The sequence below is a fragment of the Monodelphis domestica genome, chromosome 1 (genome assembly GCF_027887165.1).
Source record: "Monodelphis domestica isolate mMonDom1 chromosome 1, mMonDom1.pri, whole genome shotgun sequence".
Taxonomy (NCBI): domain Eukaryota; kingdom Metazoa; phylum Chordata; class Mammalia; order Didelphimorphia; family Didelphidae; genus Monodelphis; species Monodelphis domestica.
This window is the reverse complement of record NC_077227.1, coordinates 127,721,195-127,741,201: the sequence shown is the minus strand read 5'-3', so window position 1 is coordinate 127,741,201 and position 20,007 is coordinate 127,721,195. Positions and strand designations below refer to the sequence as shown.

Genomic DNA, 20,007 nt, shown 5'->3' with positions numbered 1-20,007 from the left:
GTAAAAATACAGGGGCAGCTGGGTAGCTCAGTGGATTGAGAACCAGGCCTAGAGACGGGAGGTCCTAGTTTCAAATCTGACCTCAGCCACTTCCTAGCTGTGTGACCCTGGGCAAGTCACTTGACCCCCATTGCCTAGCCCTTACCACTCTTCTGCCTTGGAGCCAATACACAGTATTGACTCCAAGACGGAAGGTAAGGGTTTAAAAAAAAAAAGAAGTAAAAATACAAGTGACCTAGACTGTATTTGTAATTGCTAATGGAGAATGACTAGAAGGATCTTTGGAAGTACCAAAGAATGAGTAAGTTTATGAGTCTGAGTCAATTCATTTAATCCCTCTTGTGCCTCAGTTTCCCTACCCATAAAAGAATCCTTCTCCTGAGGTGAGAAGAAAAAAATATACCTGGGAGCAGCTAGGTGGCTCAATAGATTGAGAGCCAGGCATAGAGATGGGAAGTCTTAGGTTCAAATCTGGCCACCAACACTTACTTCCTAGCTGTGTGACCCTGGGCAAGTCACTTAACCCCATTGCCTAGTACCTACTGCTCTTCTGCCTTAGAACCAAGATGGAAAATAAGGGTCAAAAAAGACATACCTGTGAAAATATTTTTGAACATGATGTTAGTGCTATAAATTTATAATAATAGTGTTGCTAGTCAGTCATAAAATTAGAGGTACAAAGGGCCTTACAGATCACCTTTAGTTACCACCACCTCATTTGACAGATGAGAAAGCCAAGGCCCTCAGAGTTTGAGTGATGTGCACAAAGGACACATACAGTGAGTTAGTGTTAGAGATAGGCCACCTTTTCTCCTTCCAAGGATGTTTTAAGTCTTTAGTACGGGAATTCTTTTTTTGTATCGTTGCCCACTTTGGCAGTTTTTTAAATACATAAGATTGAAAAAGAATACTAATTAGATTGAAATACAGTTATGAAAATATTTTCTTTTTTGTGAAGTTCACAGAGCCTCCAAATCTATTAGGGGGTTCATGAATCCCAGGTTGAGAATCCCTACATCAGTATAAAGTATGTAATATATAGATAATGGTAGCAATGGATTTAGAGTTTTAGATGTGAGGAATCATAGGATTTATTAAGTGCTTATTGATAAAATCTTTTCTTTCTTTTCTCTCCCTCCTTAGTGAGTCCTTCATCTTGGCCTCCCACTAGTGCTATTCCAGAAGAAAGTATACTTTCAGCCTCTATTGAGCCCTATGAATCTAGTAAGGGCCCAAGCAGTGGCAGTGGGGAACCGTCATCCTCTGGAGAGCCATCTGGTGTTCCAGATATAAGTGGAAGCGGGGAGCCATCAACCTTTGGAGAACCATCTGGTATTCCAGATATAAGTGGCAGTGGGGAGCCATCAGCCTCTGGAGAGCCATCTGGTATTCTAGATATGAGTGGCAGTGGGGAGCCATCAGCCTCTGGAGAGCCATCTGGTATTCCAGATATGAGTGGCAGTGGGGAGCCATCAACCTTTGGAGAGCCATCTGGTGTTCCAGATATAAGTGGCACTGGGGAGCCATCAGCTTCTGGAGAGCCATCTGGAGTTCCAGATGTGGGAGTTCCATATGTCAGTGGCAGTGGGGAGCCATCAGCCTCTGGAGAGCCATCTGGAGTTCCAGATGTGGGAGTTCCACACATGAGTGGCAGTGGGGAACCATCAGCTTCTGGAGAGCAATCTGGTGTTCCAGATGTTGACATTTTGGATGTGAGTGCCAGTGGGGAGCCATTGACTTCTGGAGAACCAGTTACTGTTCCAGGTTTTGGAATTCCAGATGTGAGTGGCAGTGGAGAACCATCGGCTTCTGGAGAGCCATCCAATGTTCCAGATGTGAGTGGAGATGTCATTGGTAGTGGAGAAGCTTCAGGAGGGTTTGAAACAAGTGGGCAGCCCTCTGGTGGCCTGGATTTCAGTGGCCTTTCATCTGGAGTTGCCTCTGGTCTACCTGGAGAGACAGGGTTATCTTCAGGGGAAGCAGATGTAAGTGGCTGGTCTAGCACTACTGAAGTTAGTGGACTGCCTTCAGGAGATGATTTAATTGGATCTGCTTCTGAACACTTTGACCTTGGGGAACTGCCTTCTGGATCTCTAGGGAGTGGCCAAACTCCAGAAACAAGTGGCTTGCCATCTGGATTTAGTGGTGAGCACTCTGGGGTGGACTTTGGAAGTGGTCTATCATCTGGACTACCTGATTTGAGTGGATTTCCATCTGGTTTCCCAACTGTTTCTCTTGTTGATACTACATTGGTGGAAGTAGTCACAGCAACCACTGCCAGCCAGTTGGAAGGAAAGGGAACCATTGGAATTAGCGGTCAAGGAGAAATATCTGGGCTGCCATCTGGAGAGTGGGACATCAGTGGGGTAACTAGTGGACTACCTTCAGGAACTGAGCTCAGTGGACAGGCATCAGGATTGCCTGATAGCAGTGGGGAAACATCTGGAATATTTGGAATAAGCGGACAAACATCTGGAATTCCCGAAGCCAGTGGAGAAACATCTGGACTGTTTGATGTCAGTGGGTATGCATCTGGAACTCCTGAGGCCAGGGGAGAAACATCTGGAATATTTGGAATCAGTGGGCAAGCATCTGGTTTTCCTGATGCCAGTGGAGAGACATCAGAGATTTTTTACTCAACTCAGAAGCCATCTGAAGTACCCTATTTCAGTGGTCAACCCTCTGGTTTACCTGATGCCAGTGGAGAAACATCTGGAGTTCTTGAAACCAGTGGAGAGCTTTCTGGTGTACTGGATATCAGTGGGGAAACATCTGGGGTCAGATTTCACAGTGGACAACCATTTGAAGTAACTGACCTCAGTGGAGCAACATCTGGAGTATTTGATATCAGTGGACAACCATCTGGAGTGCCTGGATTTAGTGGTGAAACATCTGGAATATCTGATCTGAGTGGGGTGGGTGATCTCAGTGGCTTGGTTTCTGGGACTGTAAGTGGCAGTGGTGAATCTCCCAATGTTACATTTGTTGATACTAGTTTTATTGAAGTGGCCCCAACAGCCTTCAGAGAAAAAGAAGAAGGCTTAGGTTCTACGGAAGTAAGCGGCTTTCCTTCTGGGGAGATAGATATATCAGGTAGCTTCTCTGGAATTGTGGACATAAGTGGGCAATCTTCTGGAACCATAGAATCTAGTGGACTTGCTTCAGGTACTCCAGAATTTAGTGGCCTGCCAAGTGGATCAGTAGAACTCAGTGGGGAATCCTCAGGAACAGGGATTGGAAGTGGCTTGCCGTCTGGAGAATATGACAGTAGTAGTAGTGGACTTTCGTCTGGTTTTCCCACAATATCTCTTGTGGATAAAACCTTGGTTGAATCTGCAACCCCAATTCCAACAGCACAAGAGGCAGGAGAAGGGCCTTCTGGGGTCTTAGAAATCAGTGGAACCCATTCAGGAGAAACAGAAATCTCTGGAGAAATATCTGGAACTCTAGACCTCAGTGGCTCACAGTCAGGACTGATAGAGACCAGTGGGGAGTCATTTAGCACACCATCCTTTAGTGGTGATTTTTCTGGCATCACTGATATAAGTGGAGAATTATCGGCAGTCACCAGCAGCAGTGGAGAAGCTTCAGGATTCCCAGAAGTCACTTTGATTACCACAGATTTAAAGGAAGCAGTTCCCAAACCAACGGTTTCACAAGAACTCAGTCAAGGATCTCTTGTGACACTCTCTCATTTTGTTGAGTCCAGTGGAGAGTCCCCTGTTTCTGGTGACTTCAGTGGAATGTCAACAATCCATGAGACTGAGGTAGAGGCATCAACAGTTACAGAAGTGAGTGGTGAATTATCAGCATATCCTGAAACATCTGCTGTCCCAGATGTTAGTGGCACAACATCAGCACTTTATGAAACTGACCATGAAGAAGCTTCAACACTGAATGGAAGTGGGGAACCATCTGTTTTCCAGGAAGTGACCAGTAAATCGTCCTCCACAACTGATGTGAGTGGAGACTCATCTGCCTTTCACGAAATCTCCGAGGAAACATCTGCCACACATGATGTTAGTGGAGAGACATCCACCCCCTCAAATGTGGACTTGGAAACATCATCTGTGCCTTTGACCAGTGGCGAATTCCCTGTGAGTTTTGAAGACAGGACTGAAGTCAGTGGGGAAACTTCTGGAACCCAAACTTTTTCTGTTCCAACTGTTTCAGGTGACACATCTTTGCCAGATGTAGTCATTAGCACCAGTGTTCCAGAGACTGAATTCAGACATCAGACCCAAAGCCCTGAAGAGGCTCAAACAGAAATTGAGTCCTCTAGTCCCTTAATATCAGGGGAAGAGACTGAAAGAGCTGATGTTTCTGAAACTGGAACAGATTCCTCCCCCACAGACACTTCCATTGCATCTCAAGTTTCTCCAGAAGAGAAGGAGGAATCAGAGTCCACCACTGAAGGTATGGTTATATTTTCTGACGTCAGATATATGGGTGAACAGGTGAATGGGTACCTGTTCATAATATAGAGATAGACATGGTTTTCATGTTGTTCAAAACAACAAAATAGACTTGGATCATTAGAAATGATGTAGTAGACCCCTCCACTAGGCACAAAAAGTGGTATCTAATTAGCTTGCCTTCTTTTCTTGTTTGGGTCCCTCTCCACCTCTCCTTTGTTCTTAAGGTGTCTTTTTCAAAGTCCCATAGAGTCCAACAGAATCAATAGGACTCAATGCCTAGCAAAGCAAAGCTGAGGAGAAATATACGGACCCAAAACAGGTGTACTAAGAACTCTAGAGACCTCAGCTCCCTTAGCTGAGAGGTCAATCAGGCTGCCCAAGTGACTGCCCAAAGAGGCAAGATAATCTGATTGATCTGCTCTTCCCCTGCTGGTTTACAGCCTCCCCCAAATCATGTGCTGAAGAGCCATGGGGAGCTGGGACCTGCCAGGAGAGGGAGGGAAGTGTCATCTGCCTATGCCCCCCTGGGTATATGGGCAATCGCTGTGACATAGGTAAGCCCCTTCTTTAGCCTAAATGGGAGAGGGCTGGTGGACTCCTCCAGCTTCCGAAGGGGAGTCTGCATTCACCACTTAAGCTCTAGTTCAGTTTACCTAAACATAAGAAGAGAAATATGGCATTAGCATAAACAAATTGAGGCACTGAATATCAATCCATTACCCAGCACTGATGTTCCCACAGTTGTCTTCAGAATCCAGAGGTCCATTAACAGGAACCAAAAGAGATATTAAATTCCCCAAGCCCCCTCTTAAAGTAAAAAAGAAAAGGAGAAAAAGAGGAAATTTCCAGAAGCATCTCAATATCCCAATTTCAGGTTTGAGTTTGGGGTATGAATTCTATCTGTTGTATCAGTTCAGAGGTTTGTTAAACTGGTATGGCAATTGGAATACTCAATCAACCAGGGAGTGTTTTAAAGTGTCTACCATGTGTCAAGTATATGCTAGATGTTGGAGATCCTACTGAAAATGAAAGTCTCTGCCCCGAAAGAGTTAACATTCTGTCAGAAGAAATAGCAAGAACACATATAAGTTCATACAAAATAATCAAGATAGTTAGGGAGGAGATAAAAGCACTGGTAGCTGGGGTGGTCAGGCAACATCTCATGGCACCTGAGAGTTTGGGAGGAAACCAAAGAGGCTACAAGATGGAAGTGGAGGAGTACATTCTAGGTATGACTCTGCCGAGAGGCATGGAGGTGAGAAATGGACTCTCAGGTAGAGAAACAACAAGACCAATTTGGACCATAGTACATGAAAGGGAGTCATGTGGAATAAGGCTGCAAAAGTAGGCTGCAGCCAGGTCAATCAATCAGCAAGGATTTTATTAGATACTTATCAAACACTATACTAGATGCTGTGAATATAAGAGAAAAGCAAACAGTTGCTACCATCAAGAAGTATACATTTTTATGGGTGAGAAAATATATACAGATAGAAACATATAAGATACATAGCAATAAAATAAATGATAACTTTATGGAAGACCCTAGCATCTGGAAGAACTGAGCTATACTTAAAGATCTAGGTTCTGTAGAGTCCCTATGAACCCAAGTAGAAATGACAAAGATAGATGGCTTCCCATAGCCCTTTGCCCAGCACAGTGAACACCTGGCCAGGGAATGCCATAGTAATCTAACATCACATGTGTGCTACACAGTCATTTCTTTCTTGAATGAGTTTTCCCCAAGTTGTAAACAGAGTAGTTGGGCTGTTTCTCTGGGGATAAGAGGTGGAAAGGGGCCAGGAGGTGGCCAAGATGGATCCTCTAGCTTCAGACAATAAGAAAAAATAAGCTGATCAGAACCCTACCTCTGATCCTCTAGCATCATATCTAAGCTCCTTAACAGATCTGTTTTGATACCACTTATATACTATTTTTTTCTTTGAATCAACAAATCTTTCTTTTTAGCAGCATCGATGACCCCACGTGTCTCTAGGTAATAGCATTACTTAGGCATATGTGATCTAAAGAAAGAAAATATGCCCCTTTAATCTGGAGTCAAAAGACCTGGATTCAAATCCTATCTGTTCTACTGCCTATCTCTGTGACTTTGGGCAAATCAATTCACCTCTCTTGGCCTTGGTGTCCTCAACTGTTGAGAGAAGGGATGGAATTAGCTGAGCTCTAAGGGCTCTTGCAACTACAAACCCATGACTTTATGAATCCAATGTTATTGACGGTTTGGAGATGCCTTGTTTGCAAATGTCCGAAACTATTTGGGTAAGTCTAAATCTTAGAAAATCCGGGGTCTCTATCTCTGTAGCAGGTCTCTCATCTCTTTTACCACATTCGATGAATAGAATGAAAGCAGAATTTTGGAAGGAATAAAACAAAACAAAACAAAGCACATGATATGTAATGTATATGTTTACCCTCCAATATCCTAGGTATATGCATAAAGTTATATTGTATGTATATATATGTATATATTCAAACTAACATCCTTATTACATATTATATCGGTATATAATATATAATAAATATACTGTATATAGCATATATACAGGAAATATATATGTATATATAAAGAGAAGTTGGAATCTATAGTGCATATAGTAAAAAGAGTTATGTCAACTGTGGTTATATATAAATACATTTCTAAGCCCTTTTCCCTATTCCAGAAGAATCTCTTGCACTGGGGTGGGAAAATTTTATTTGCAGGATGATTTGCAGACTGACTACAATGGGATTAATTTCTTGGGCAGCAAATGATGACTTTACAAACAAAATTCAACTCCTCACTGCAGAGGTATCAGCATTTCCATGGGGGACTGCAGAACCCAAGGATGAAATTGATTCCTTCTTCTTGGTATACACCCTGAAAGTTCCACAGCTGCCCCCATTTGGGATGAAGAGGCTATGAAATGTATTTACCAGAAACTCAGAGAGATCATCTGTGTTTTCCAGCATTTGAGGGATGGAATTGAGATGCTGCTGATGGCTGTATTTGAGGATGAGATAACCAACCCTGAGTAGGCATGAGTTCCATTTTCAAGCATCCTAATCTTGGAAGAAAATTTTCAGGACATTTTTCCAAAGTCTCTTCCATAAAACTCATTGTTGAGTAGTAAAACAGAAAAAACCTGAGAAGGTTAACTCAACCACTAATGCCTATGTTGTATTAAAGGGATGACATGCCACTCAGCCTAATAACCCCTCCAATTCTCCCTGCATTACTCAGAAGTTCCTCAGCCTTACAAGAACAAAATAAATCTTAAGAAAACAAGACTTTCAGAATCAGAACAACATACTCTGTCCTTTCAGCTCCTTCTGACCCTCAGCAGTTCTGTCTCCAGCCTGAAACTTAACACCAAAATGTTAAGAGAGAAAAGAATTCACAGGGATATCTCTTTGGCTGCTTCAGCAGGACTGATGTCCTTGAGCAACAAGGCTGGCTGAAATGAGGAGAATGGTGTTAAATGGGCCTTACCTAATTTACCAGAGGCCCTTCTTATTCAATTCTCACTAAGCATTTTATGTTCCCACAGGACTTTCTGCTCAAACATCTCCATGAGGTAGATGGTATCTATAGCTATTCTGAGCAGAGGAGAGGGGCTAAGTGACTTGCCCAACATCACTTTGTGAATGAGTGAGTAATGGAGTCAGAACCAGAATTCAGGTCTTAACCTACTTGTCTCACCATGCTAATAGGAGTGCCCAGATGAGCTTTTCAAATAGCTTCTGGTCCAAAAGAGCTGGTAACATGGCACCAGATTTATGAAGTGTGAGATTTTCATAGAGGTGAAATAGTAAAGCGTCTTCTATTTTGGGCCAATCTAAGTTAAGACCAAAGAGGCTTGTCCCAAGTCAGTGTTTTTTTCTGTGAGCTAAAAATTCAGTAGCAAGTTCAGTTCTGTTCTAGGGGTGCCACAGTGCCTTTGTGCTATTAATACGAGCATGTAGCATCACATTTGGAGGTGCTTACTAAGAGAAGAAAGAAAGAAAGAAAGAAAGAAAGAAAGAAAGAAAGAAAGAAAGAAAGAAAGAAAGAAAGAAAGAAAGAAAGAAAGAAAGAAAGAAAGAAAGAAAGAAAGAAAGAAAGAAAGAAAGAAAGAAAGAAAGGAAGGAAGGAAGGAAGGAAGGAAGGAAGGAAGGAAGGAAGGAAGGAAGGAAGGAAGGAAGGAAGGAAGGAAGGAAGGAAGGAAGGAAGGAAGGAAGGAAGGAAGGAAGGAAGGAAGGAAGGAGGAAGGGAAGGAGGGAGGGAGGAAGGGAGGGAAGAAGAGCACTATATGACTTTCCCGTCTTTAAGATGATTTATCTTTTACTCACTTGTTATTGCCTTTCCAAAGGCAAATCCTGAACAGAAGCAGGAACTTTTAATTTGGGTTGCATGCCTATTCATCACTCAGAATGGGGCAAAAGGCCAAGACTGTTTTCAAAGACATAGCATTCTTCTTACTGCAGTATTTGAATAACTAAAGAAACATCCCAGATAGGGCTGGGGGTTTCAGGTTGTAATTAGTCCTAAGAGAAAAGATTTGACAATTATCTTTGTCTTGTTTAGCAAGTATTCCCTAAACAAGTCCTTGATAAATTATTAATCAGCATTTTTGACACTGCAATAAACATCCATTTAATGAATTCTCTGATCCCTAAGTGATTAAAGGCAGAGCTGCATGCACTAATCTAATCCATTTCAGAATCCTCCCTTCCATTGCTAACTAGCACCTGGAGGCATTAAAAACTGAAACCAGATTTCACATCTAATTTTCTGCTCACCGAAGGAGCTATTTGGGCTCCACTTAACTAGGTGGTTAAGAGGGCCAGGAACATAAAACTTAATCAGTTTCTCTTTCTGTTCACTGCCACATCTTACTTTCTAGTTCTCATGCTCTGAGCTTGAGATTTGGCATTTTCTTTTTCTCCCAGGAAAGTTTATATTTCAAAGAAACTTTTCTCCCAGGTGGGGAATAATATTCTCCCCAGCATAATAGAATACCATGTTACCATTTGTGTTGGTTTACTGGAAAGAAATATTTATTTTCAACTTCCAGTTAAGCTGTTCCTTTAAAAATGAATTCGAAATGGCCAATGTAGTTTCACAATTGTGCAATAATCAGGCCCAGGAAGATGAGGGTGTTTTCCTCACCACTCTGTAAAGAGGGGCTGCAGGCTGTGCTGGTCTGGGATTCAGAAACACCTCACTTTGAACCCCTCCTCCTGTACTCACCACTAAGTGATAATGGGCACGTTCACACTGAACTTCAGTTTCCTCACCCTAAAGTAGCCATAATATTAGCTGTAGGACCTACCTCACGAGAATCTCATGGAGCTTTAAAGGAGATATAAAGGGGCTAAGTGGAACAGTGGCTAGTGTTAGGTCCGGGGTCAGGAAATCCTGAGTTAAAACTTGGGCAAGTAACCTACCCTATTTGCCTGAGTTTCTTCTGTAAAATGGGGATGATAATAGCACCTACCTCCCAGGGTTGTTGAGGACAAAATGAGATGATAACTATGGGTGCCTGGCACAGAGTAAACACTATGCAAATGTTAGCTTTTATAATAAAAGATCATAAAGCTTCAAATGAGATTTATAAATCATAAAGTACTTTGTAATTGGCAGTTATTCTCATGTCATATTGCCCTATTCTTAATAGTCCTTATCAGATATGCATAGCATCCATGAAATATTCAGCAAAACCAGGGGTATCTGTGAAGCCAGACAATTCACCTTGTTCTGCTGAGTTTGGAGATTTCCCCTGGCATCATCTAGATAGAACTTTCTGGCTAAAAAACACCACATGGAAAACTTCCTTTAGCTGTCCTTATAGGTCAAATACCACCTCTTCCTAAGCTCCAAGAAAACTTTTCAACTTACATTCTTGACATGGACAGACCATAGGGAAAGAGCCCAGGCCTGGAGGCTGGGAGAAATCACAGTTTGGATGATGTCATGGTGAAAAATATCATCACAAGTCTCCTTCCATCTCTGCCTCTCTTGCCCTGAACTTAACATGGGAATTCAAGTTGAATTTTCTCTTTTGTGAGTAGGTTCCTATGAAGATGAATGAGAACATAATGTTAGGTACTTTGGATAAAGGGTTCACTGTCATTAATTAAAACCATTCCACTTGGTAAGAGGAAGTTGGAAAAGAACACTTAGCATTCTGACCCCTTCTGGATTGCCCAGTCAATGTTCACAAGATGTTCATTGCCCTTCCAATGTGTACACCACAGAAAAATCATGAAATGCTAGGCTTCGAGTTTAATACAATGAGCCCAGAGATCTTCTTCCACCATGTATGACAGAGACTTAATTTCTAATGTCATTTCCTGAGCCTCACACACTTCATTTATATAACTTTATGACATTTCTTTCCTGTGAGAACTCATTTGTATCCCCCTCCTCCAATAGGAATATTCCCATTTTCCTAAGTGGAGGCACAGGATGGCCTAATCTCTGTCCCAGCTCTTGTTGACTTCTATCTTTCAGATGAAATTTGGTGGAGCTAAATTTCTCTTAGTTTCAGAAACTAAGAAGGTTCACACACATTCTGAGCCTCTTCAATTGAAAGGGAGTAGATCATGAAGAGAAAAGGGGACCTTCTCAAGATCTCACTCACTCCAGATGAGAAGAAATGACTACCCTTGAGAATCAGAGACACCTTTTTTCTACACCCACTCCAGAAAAGGGAATAATAGACCTCAAACTGACTGCAGTATTAAACAGGAATTCATGGACTGAGAAGAATCCCTCTCTCCTTATTCTCTTGCCTCTGGGATGATCATGGAACATCTCGCTTTTGAGAATTCCATTCACTGTAGTTTCCATCAGTCCAAGCATCTGCGTTAGATTGTGTGCAATAAGTCAAAGTTATCTGTAGAAGAGTCTCATTTATAAGACTTGGGATGGAGATGGTAAGCTAAGTATTTCCTTTGCATAGAACACTAGGGGAGATATCTCTATAACCTGCCTTTGTGTCTCTCTCCCTTCCTCCCTGACCTTAGGTTGGTCACAAATCTCTTTGATCATGGCACCAAGTTCTCTAACCAATCAATGAATGTTTCTCCCCATTCCAGAGATCAACCTTTTCTCCCTGCAATCAACCTTATTCCCTGCTGAATATCCTGCTTTAGCTCCTGTTTTTGCTTTTTTCCCCATCGCCAAAAGGTGCTTTACCTTGATACATAATAGAAGCTAATGGACAAAGAACTCTTGCTTACCTATTCAGGTGAGAGTCCTCCCTACTTCCACCTTACACTTTGCAGACTGGCGTGACCTACTGTTGCTACTGCTGCTGCTGGGAATCCTGGTGTATGCTGGAATTATTTCTCCATACATTTTGGGATTTGCCTTTTTTTTTTCCTTTTTGGTTTTATCTTTTTTGGATGAATAGGGTTTAAATCTTCAATTGGATGAATTTCAGCAGACTTAACTTTGAGATTATCAGTTTCTGACCCTATTCTCTAATTTCCTCAATGATAAAATGTCAGAGAATTTAAGGATAAGAAAGATAAGGTGTTCAACCTGAAACTGAATGAACTTACCTTCTGTCCCAAGAATATGCCTCCGATAGACCCAAAACTAATGTCAGGATCAACAGGAAAGTTCCTAAATTGCCAGAGATTTTTTTTTTGCCTTCTCAAATATGAATTTCATCTTGCATTGACCTCCCTACATTGCTAAAGAGAAAATCTAAAAAATTTCTATTCTTTATATTTGTACTAGTGAAGACAGAACATTTGGATCCTAGTCCAACAATATGTTGCAGCCAAATGATGGGAACCCCATATGGGAACAGCACATTGACATTCTAGAATTTTCCCCCAGGTCTCTAATTTAGGAGTCATGGTCCTTGTATGGCTTCATGAGTCCAAGCTTAGAGATCAAAATGTGGTTCCCTCAAACCAGAAATAACCAATCACTCCAGTGATGCCATATGAAGAAATTTAGCTGCTTGTAACAATCATTCCGTGACACTATGACAAAGGGGAAAAGATGAAACATTTCCTTATCCTTTCCAGTCTGGCAGGGAAAAGATGGATAGATACTCATCAACCACAATGTGTATCTGGACCAAACTGAACTATTTAGGTATCCTCAGACTTTGGGTTCAAATTAAGGCAATGGAGAAAGAAGATTTTGAGTTATTATGGGGTGTCAAGATGCAAGAGGACATCTCAGTTAGTTCTTATCTTGGACCTCTGCTCATGGCACTTTATTTTACCCAGAGCCACCAGGTAAATTGATAATCATATTAATCCACCTACCTGAAAAAAACAGAAAAAAAAGTTGTTGGTGGCATCATCTGGCTATCAGAAGAACAGAAGAATGGAAGAACCCATTGAAAGCGAAAGAAAGATGAGAACTTGGCCCCAAACCAGAATGTATCAGTTACCATACTTATTGAATAAAACTAGCTCCTGAGGCATTCAAGATGAGCTGATAAGCACTTATTAAGGAAAAAGCTTCTGATTCTCCAGGCTATCATTAAAGCTGTATTTCACTTGAAGAAATCATCCCCTGGATCATTAAGCAGGAAGGAATCCGACCTCGAAAGATCCCTAGGAATTCAAGACATTTTTCCCTCCTGTCCTTCCACCAAAATCCCCAAGTTTAGTGCCCAGTGTGTTAGGAAATACCTTGGAGATGCAAGAAGAGATCACTAAAAGAGAAAAGATACTTGCAAAGAACATTTATGTTTTCATTTATGCGAATGCCACCTGCCATCATGTTCTACATTTACTCAGTGGACTATTCATCAGTTCTTAAAAAAGATAAATGTCATCTTTGCTAACTTTTTTTTTACTGTAACTTCTCTACCATTTTGCCTTGCTTCACTTATTTATAATTAAAAACCAATCCAGAATTCCAGGATGAGTAGGTCTCCAGAAAAACCAAAAACCTCAATGGTCCAGTTGGAAATGGAATGGAATGACATTTTCTAGAACCTCTCCCATGTGTGGAGTATATCACCTTGTTCTGCAGTGGTCTGGACTCTTGGTGGACCCATTTGGAAGCAAGATGGATTGCCTGGAATATTAGGAAGATTCAACATCTTGGAAGAACTTTCCTGCTAATCTCATGCAAATCATTTGGTTTTATGGCAGTATGACCTAGGATGAACTAAGAAACCTGACGCCTTATAAGCTCCTCCTCCAGCCACCAGGATATCTATCCTCAATTTCTTGTTATGGTGTTTGCATTCAAAGCTTCAGAAGGAGCAGTAGCAGCAGTAGCAACAACAGCAGCAACAACAGTACTTAGGGCACCAACCAATCCCTATCCAATCCTCTCCACAAACAGCAGGTCTTGCCCTGGACCAGTGGAGCAACGGGCCATCATCACACTGGATTTGTCTGCCAGGGATCCTAATGGCAGCCCTTCATTTCTTGCAGACATCGATGAATGCCACTCAAACCCCTGTCAGAATGGAGCTACCTGCGTGGATGGCATCGACTCTTTCACATGCTTATGCCTTCCCAGCTACGGAGGGGACCTGTGTAATATCGGTACGGCCACCCCAGCTTCAGCTAATGTTACTAACCACTGTATTCCATGTTTCCTTCCTTTCTCCTCACCTTCTCCAACTGTTTCCCTTCTTCTTGAGAGTTTCCAATCTAGCTTCTAACTCCAAGGAGGGAAAGCTTTACTTTCAGGTAGATGGAGCTGTGACCTATCACACCAGCCAAGCAACTGTTTTTGAGGAGGTGACTAAGATGTCTTGCTGCACAACTAGAAAACCCCTTTGTGGATGCTGACAAATCTGAATGCAAGAAATGATGTGTGGGCCAACCTGCAATCTTGGAATTTGGGTCTATGTGGGATCTTTGGAACACTAATCCTCCCCAGGATTTTCAACCTATCCTGTTCTCCTAAAACTCACCAAGACAGGAATGAATCTGGCTAAAGGGAAGGTGCTAATTTCATGTATTTGTCTTGAAGGAAGTTGTGGGGTGGCAAGATTTGGCTTTCTCAATGGTGACCCTGTATCTTCCTGAATGGAAAAAATGACATTTATGGCTCTTGACATTCCCATGGGACTTTCCTTGGCTCTGGGAGTCACCAGGTCACCAAGGCTGAGCTGCCTCTCTCTTCTCTCAAGAAAAAAAAAAAACAAACATTTGCTATCTTGGAGTCCTCTGGTTTCCCAAGCATGAGTGGGGAACAAGAGTTGTGCATGAACGGGGATAGCTGCATGATGCTTCTATCTCTGTAACTTCTGGTGGCAACAGCAACAGGTATTGCACTTGCCACTCGTTCTGCTTCTCTTTCACCTTTTTCATCTTTCTTCTAATACCAATGGATTTGGAAGTTCATGGAAGGAGATACATGGATTGGTCAGAAAAAAAGCCTACTTTTAGATGGACACTGGCTAGGTTTCCTCTCCTAGGGCTTACCAAAGCCAGTGCTAATGAACTAAATGCTAAATAACATTTGGGCTTACAGACTTTTCCAGGTTCCTGACTGAGATCACTCACCTACCTGGTTCATCTTTAGTGCCTTCCAGTCTCTGCTTTTAACTAGAAGCCTCATTTAGAACTTCTGGACCTCAGAAAGCATCTCATCCTAGAAAGAGCAGACCTTTAGGACCTGATAGCAGTATCCTATGGACAGCTGGAAGTCTGTGTTGCAAAGACCATTTTCTTTGAACTCTGCCAGCAGCTACTGAAGGAGAGCATCAGAAAATTCCACGAATTCAGCTGAGGCCTAGTTAGATCCCAAGGTGTTCTTTGTCCCATTATGTGAATATAGTATTGGGGAAGGGATGGGTGGGGAACATGTGATAATCACAACTCATGTCCCATCTACTTCCATACAAGACAACAGAATTCATGATGGAATGTAATACTTCTGGAAGAAAATGTCTCAATCTTCCCCAAACTCTAAGATCCCAAGAAGTTGGAACATGGAGTCTTGGGCTGGGAAAGAAGAGCTTCAAGGACCTTCTCTCTTATGTTGTTTGGGTATTTGCAACATCCCCCAGGAGAAGAATGGCAAAATGGATGAGGGAGAGCATTGTGGAATACAAAGACAATATTTTCAACACTAGAGGTGGGAGGGAGGCTAAATCTTTCAGAAAGAGAAAAGGACAATGATGGGCCTCTGTCCCACCCCCAAATAACAGTAGACACAGAATTCAGAAAAAGATCAGATGATCTTCTTGGTCATGGAGTTCATAGAGCAAATTCCTCTGAGACTTCTGTCCCACCTTGACTCTGCTATCTTCAACAGCAACTGAATTAACAAATTCTCTCAGTTTAGATCTCAGTGCTTCTCAGATCATGCTTAGGTTTCCTCTTCTGATTGCCCTGACTCTCAGCTTTTTAAAGAACTTCCTTCATAGATTCTTCTTTACCTCTTCCCTGAGCTAGTGCTCCCTCTTTCTTTGCTTAGCTAGTTTGACTCTGAGCTGGATGGGACATATGGGTTAAGATGATGGATTGTCTGGGATTCAGTCAAACATCTTGGGCTAGTGGAACTGGTATCACCATAGTCCTTCTCTAGTAACCTCCCTAGCACCTCATTTTGTCTCATGGCAAAAACTTGGGGAAGAGTAATGAAAGGAACGAAGAGAGCAGCATAATGTTATAGAAAGACTACTGGAGAGACAGGAGTCAGGAGAATTAGATTGGAGTCCCAGGTCTGACATTTACTAGCTGTGTGACTCTGGGCACATCACATCACATCACCTTAGTCTCAGTGTTTTTCCCTCTGTAAAATGAAAAACCAATGGTTCTTTCTGGCTCTATTCTTTCTAACTCCATTCTCATTATTCCCTTTCTATTTATATTTCTATATCTATTTCTCCTTATACCTTATTCTCATTAACTCCCTTTATGCTTCTCTTCTGGAGTTACTACTGCTTACAAATGCCTCTCCTCTTGTCTTCAAACCTACTCATGTCCTCCATTTCCACATTAGACTTTTTAATTCTCCAGCTACCACATTTTTCTATTTTTTGCTTCTTCTGCATGGCAGTCAGATCTTAAGTCTACAAAAGAGGGAATCCTGCAAGGTCTTCCCTAAGGTTCAACCACTACAATTGAGATGTTATTGAGGGTAAAATAAGAAATTGGTATTGAAAATATAAACAATAATAACAATCAAATCTCCTTGGCATACATTCCCTTGGTTAAAGAAGGCAGCAGAATGACTTATGGTTTTTCCTAGATCCCAAACTTTTCTATAAGCCTTTGTTTCTTTGTGTGTTTTAAGCGTTCAGTGCCTATTCCTAGGATTAGTCAATGAATGAATCCCCTTTCCATATCCTCTGATACTTGGAACAAGATCCAAGGGCCAACTGTCTTCACTTTGGGGTGTCCCTCATATAAAACATAGGTTTTAAGAGACCTCGAAAGCTGAGCTCACTATGGAACAAATCTTCCCAAAGCTCGGACTCCTCTCTCTCTCCATGAAATTGAGTTATTTCATTTCTGCTTACAAAACCATTTCATGACTTGACTGGAAAGATAGTTCCAGCTCTATGTCAAGTGTCCCATACTATTTACCCCGCTATTGTCTTCAGTTCTTTGCCTCTCCCAACTTTATGTGTTCACCCAGGACTGTGTTCCCGAATAGTCTCTCTGAACTCCTTCTTCCTTTCCATCTGACATCATCTGTTGTCTTTCTCTTCCCAACATCTCAAACTAAAATCCATTTTTGTTAAGAACGAGGCATGGACGGAAAGAGAATGCCCATACTCTAGAACAGTGGTGTCAAATTCACATAGTACAAAAAGGATCTCTGGGAGACACACATTGACTTAGTTTTAAAATGTAATGTTACCTATATTTTATTGCATTTTTATTTTTTTTTTAACATTTCTCAATTAACAATTTAATCTGGTTCAGGCTTCATTCAGGAATGGACTGCAGGCCATGTGTTTGACACCTCTACTCTAGAAATTGTCTCCAACAAAAGAGATATTTCTAGGCCAATGGCAGGGATATAGAGGTCTCTAGAATCTCACAGCCAGAGCTCTGAGACTCCTGAGACTGAGCAGAGCCCAGTTCTTCCCTGCTTAAAGCCACTGAGTCCTTTGGCAGAGCCTCTCCCCTCACTTGGGGGCCTGGTACTTGAAGTGAAATTGTTAAGGCTGATCAAAACCAGGATCTCAGCTCAACCTTGGGATATCCTTGATGTTTGTTTCAGACCAGGAGATTTGCGAAGAGGGCTGGACAAAATTCCAGGGACACTGTTACCGGCACTTTCCTGACCGGGAAACCTGGGTAGATGCAGAGAGCCAGTGCCGGGAGCACCAGTCTCACCTGAGCAGCATTGTCACGCCTGAAGAGCAGGAGTTTGTCAACAGTGAGTGCAAAAGGGGCTACCGAGTTTGGGTAGTGTAGGGTAAACAAGCACAGAGTCCTGCTTGAACCCATGAAAGAAAAAGCAGAGAAAGAAAAAGGGAGCAGAGTCTGACGAGTTAAGTCTAAAGTCAATGGACCTACTCTGGGGTGAAGGTCAGTGGTGCCCCAATATCCAAAGTTTTGTCTCAAAAAAGGGTGATGTGCCCTAGTCCCAAAGTCAGTCTTTTGAATTATACCATCTTGCCTCATCTAGGACAACCTACTCTCATATTAAACCATCCCAAAGGCAGTATGGGTCACTCACATGCATTTTACCAATCTGTATCAGAATTTTAAAGTTGTTTAATGCCAGCTGATTATCTAAGCACTCTGGCTTAGACTCTTGGCTGAGTCCCCTACGATTAAGATGGCAAGGTCCTAAAAGTTTGAAATGCTGGCCTCCCCATTACACTTTTTCCACATCTCCATCTTTTCCGATGATGTTAATTATTTTTAAAATCAGGCTCCCTCCGTGTGTCATACCCACTACTTCCTCTTCTCCCTTCAGACAATGCCCAAGACTACCAATGGATTGGACTCAATGACAGAACTATCGAAGGTGATTTCCGTTGGTCAGATGGACACCCCTTGGTGAGTTAGTTCTGCCATAAAACTCAAGGAAGAAAGAGAGGGGGTTCAGCGTAATATTAACAAGAACTCACATTTAATGGAGTCTCCCCTTCGTAAGCTCCTTGGGGTCAAGGACTGTTTGTTGCTACTTCTTCAGATCCCAAGCTTGTACCTAGAACATAGTAAGTGCTTATGGATTGATTAGCTAAAGAATTGGGGTAGAGATTCAACTTTGGGGAGAGAATCATAGGAAAGGAAAGAATCAGCACTTATTTAAAGATCACTTATACTGTATTCAGGCATTATGAGAGACACAGAAAATAGAATACTGTATACAGAATTATTCTAATATAGGAACCCTATCCTCAAGAAGTTTATCATCTAGTTAAAAAACATGAAAAGGTAGTTTATGAAACAGTATAAGTGCCAGGTGAGTGATAGAGATAAGAAGTATGATATGGCTTGAAAGAGAGTTCATAGCTGCTGACTAAAATGATCCTAGAAGCCTTCATGAAAGTAGTAGGAAGTCAAGCTAGGACTTCTAAGACCAACAGATATCAGAAAAGGGGAAGCTATGGAAAGAAAACACCAGCCAACCTTAGGAGGGCTTTCTCATGAGTTCTGACCCGTATTTCTAAAATAAACATTTCAAGTCAAACTAGAAAAGCCAGGTAACTCATTTTCCACCAAAAAAGAGAGGAAATGGCTTATCTCATCAGCAGATTCTATACATTTTTATCAAACACTTTGAGATCCTGAGGTAGGAAGCCTGAGACTGTATAATCAACACTTTCAGGAAAGAGTATTTTCCAGTTTTCTAGGGACAATTCTTGCATTTCTAAGCAGAATCTGCTCTACTAACAAACTAAAGTTCACTACCTGAGGAATAAGATATAGAAAATTTGGAGAGGGGAGATGGGGGGAAGCTAGGACTGAGAATAGATAGAAACAAACGCTCTACCCTTCTTCTTGCCCTCATTTCATTTTCTGTCCTATATCCTGTTCCCAGCAATTTGAGAATTGGAGGCCCAACCAACCAGACAACTTCTTTGCCACTGGGGAAGATTGCGTAGTGATGATCTGGCATGAGAAGGGTGAATGGAATGATGTCCCATGCAACTATCACCTGCCATTCACATGTAAAAAGGGCACAGGTAAGCTAAGGCCATTGCCACAGCAAGCACCCTTAGGGCCTACACATGAAAGAACATTGCCTCTGAAGTCAGAGGTAGTGCGGCCATGCCTGACTCTTTGTGACCCCATTTGGGGTTTTCTTGGCAAAAATACTGGAGAGGTTTGCCATTTCCTCCTCCAACTCATTTTACAGATAAGGAAATTGAGGCAAACAGGGTTAAGCGACCTGCCCAAAGTCATATAGCTAATGTGTCAGAAGTTGGATTTGAACTCAGGAAAATGAGTCTTCCTAAGGCCAGACCCAGTACTCTGTTCACTGTACTGCCCTCTGAAGTCAGAGGAGCCAGGCTCAGATCCAGATTATGGTGCTACCTGAGTGACCTTGGGCATGTCACAACCTCCCTGGGCCTCAGTTTTCTCACTTATAATGGCCTCTCAGATCCCTTTCAGCTCTAAGACTATGATTCTACAATCCTATCCGCCTCCCAGGTGAATGGACCAAGATGACTCAAAGAATGGGACAATGCTAAAT

The 20,007-nt window shown here is 42.0% G+C and overlaps 1 protein-coding gene across 3 annotated transcripts in view; it reads left to right on the top strand.

Moving 5' to 3' along the window:
- Window positions 1-20,007, top strand: part of ACAN (aggrecan) — a 91,987-nt gene that overhangs the window by 68,784 nt on the left and 3,196 nt on the right. The window contains exons 12-16 of one of the 3 annotated variants that reach the window (XM_016428329.2): window positions 1,144-4,416; window positions 13,818-13,931; window positions 17,575-17,733; window positions 18,280-18,362; window positions 19,351-19,495. In XM_016428329.2, coding sequence (XP_016283815.2) covers window positions 1,144-4,416; window positions 13,818-13,931; window positions 17,575-17,733; window positions 18,280-18,362; window positions 19,351-19,495 — 3,774 coding nt within the window. Of the gene's footprint in view, window positions 1-1,143; window positions 4,417-4,858; window positions 4,973-13,817; window positions 13,932-17,574; window positions 17,734-18,279; window positions 18,363-19,350; window positions 19,496-20,007 lie in introns of all 3 variants that reach the window. The other 2 variants (XM_016428330.2, XM_016428331.2) reach the window with 2 other exon arrangements.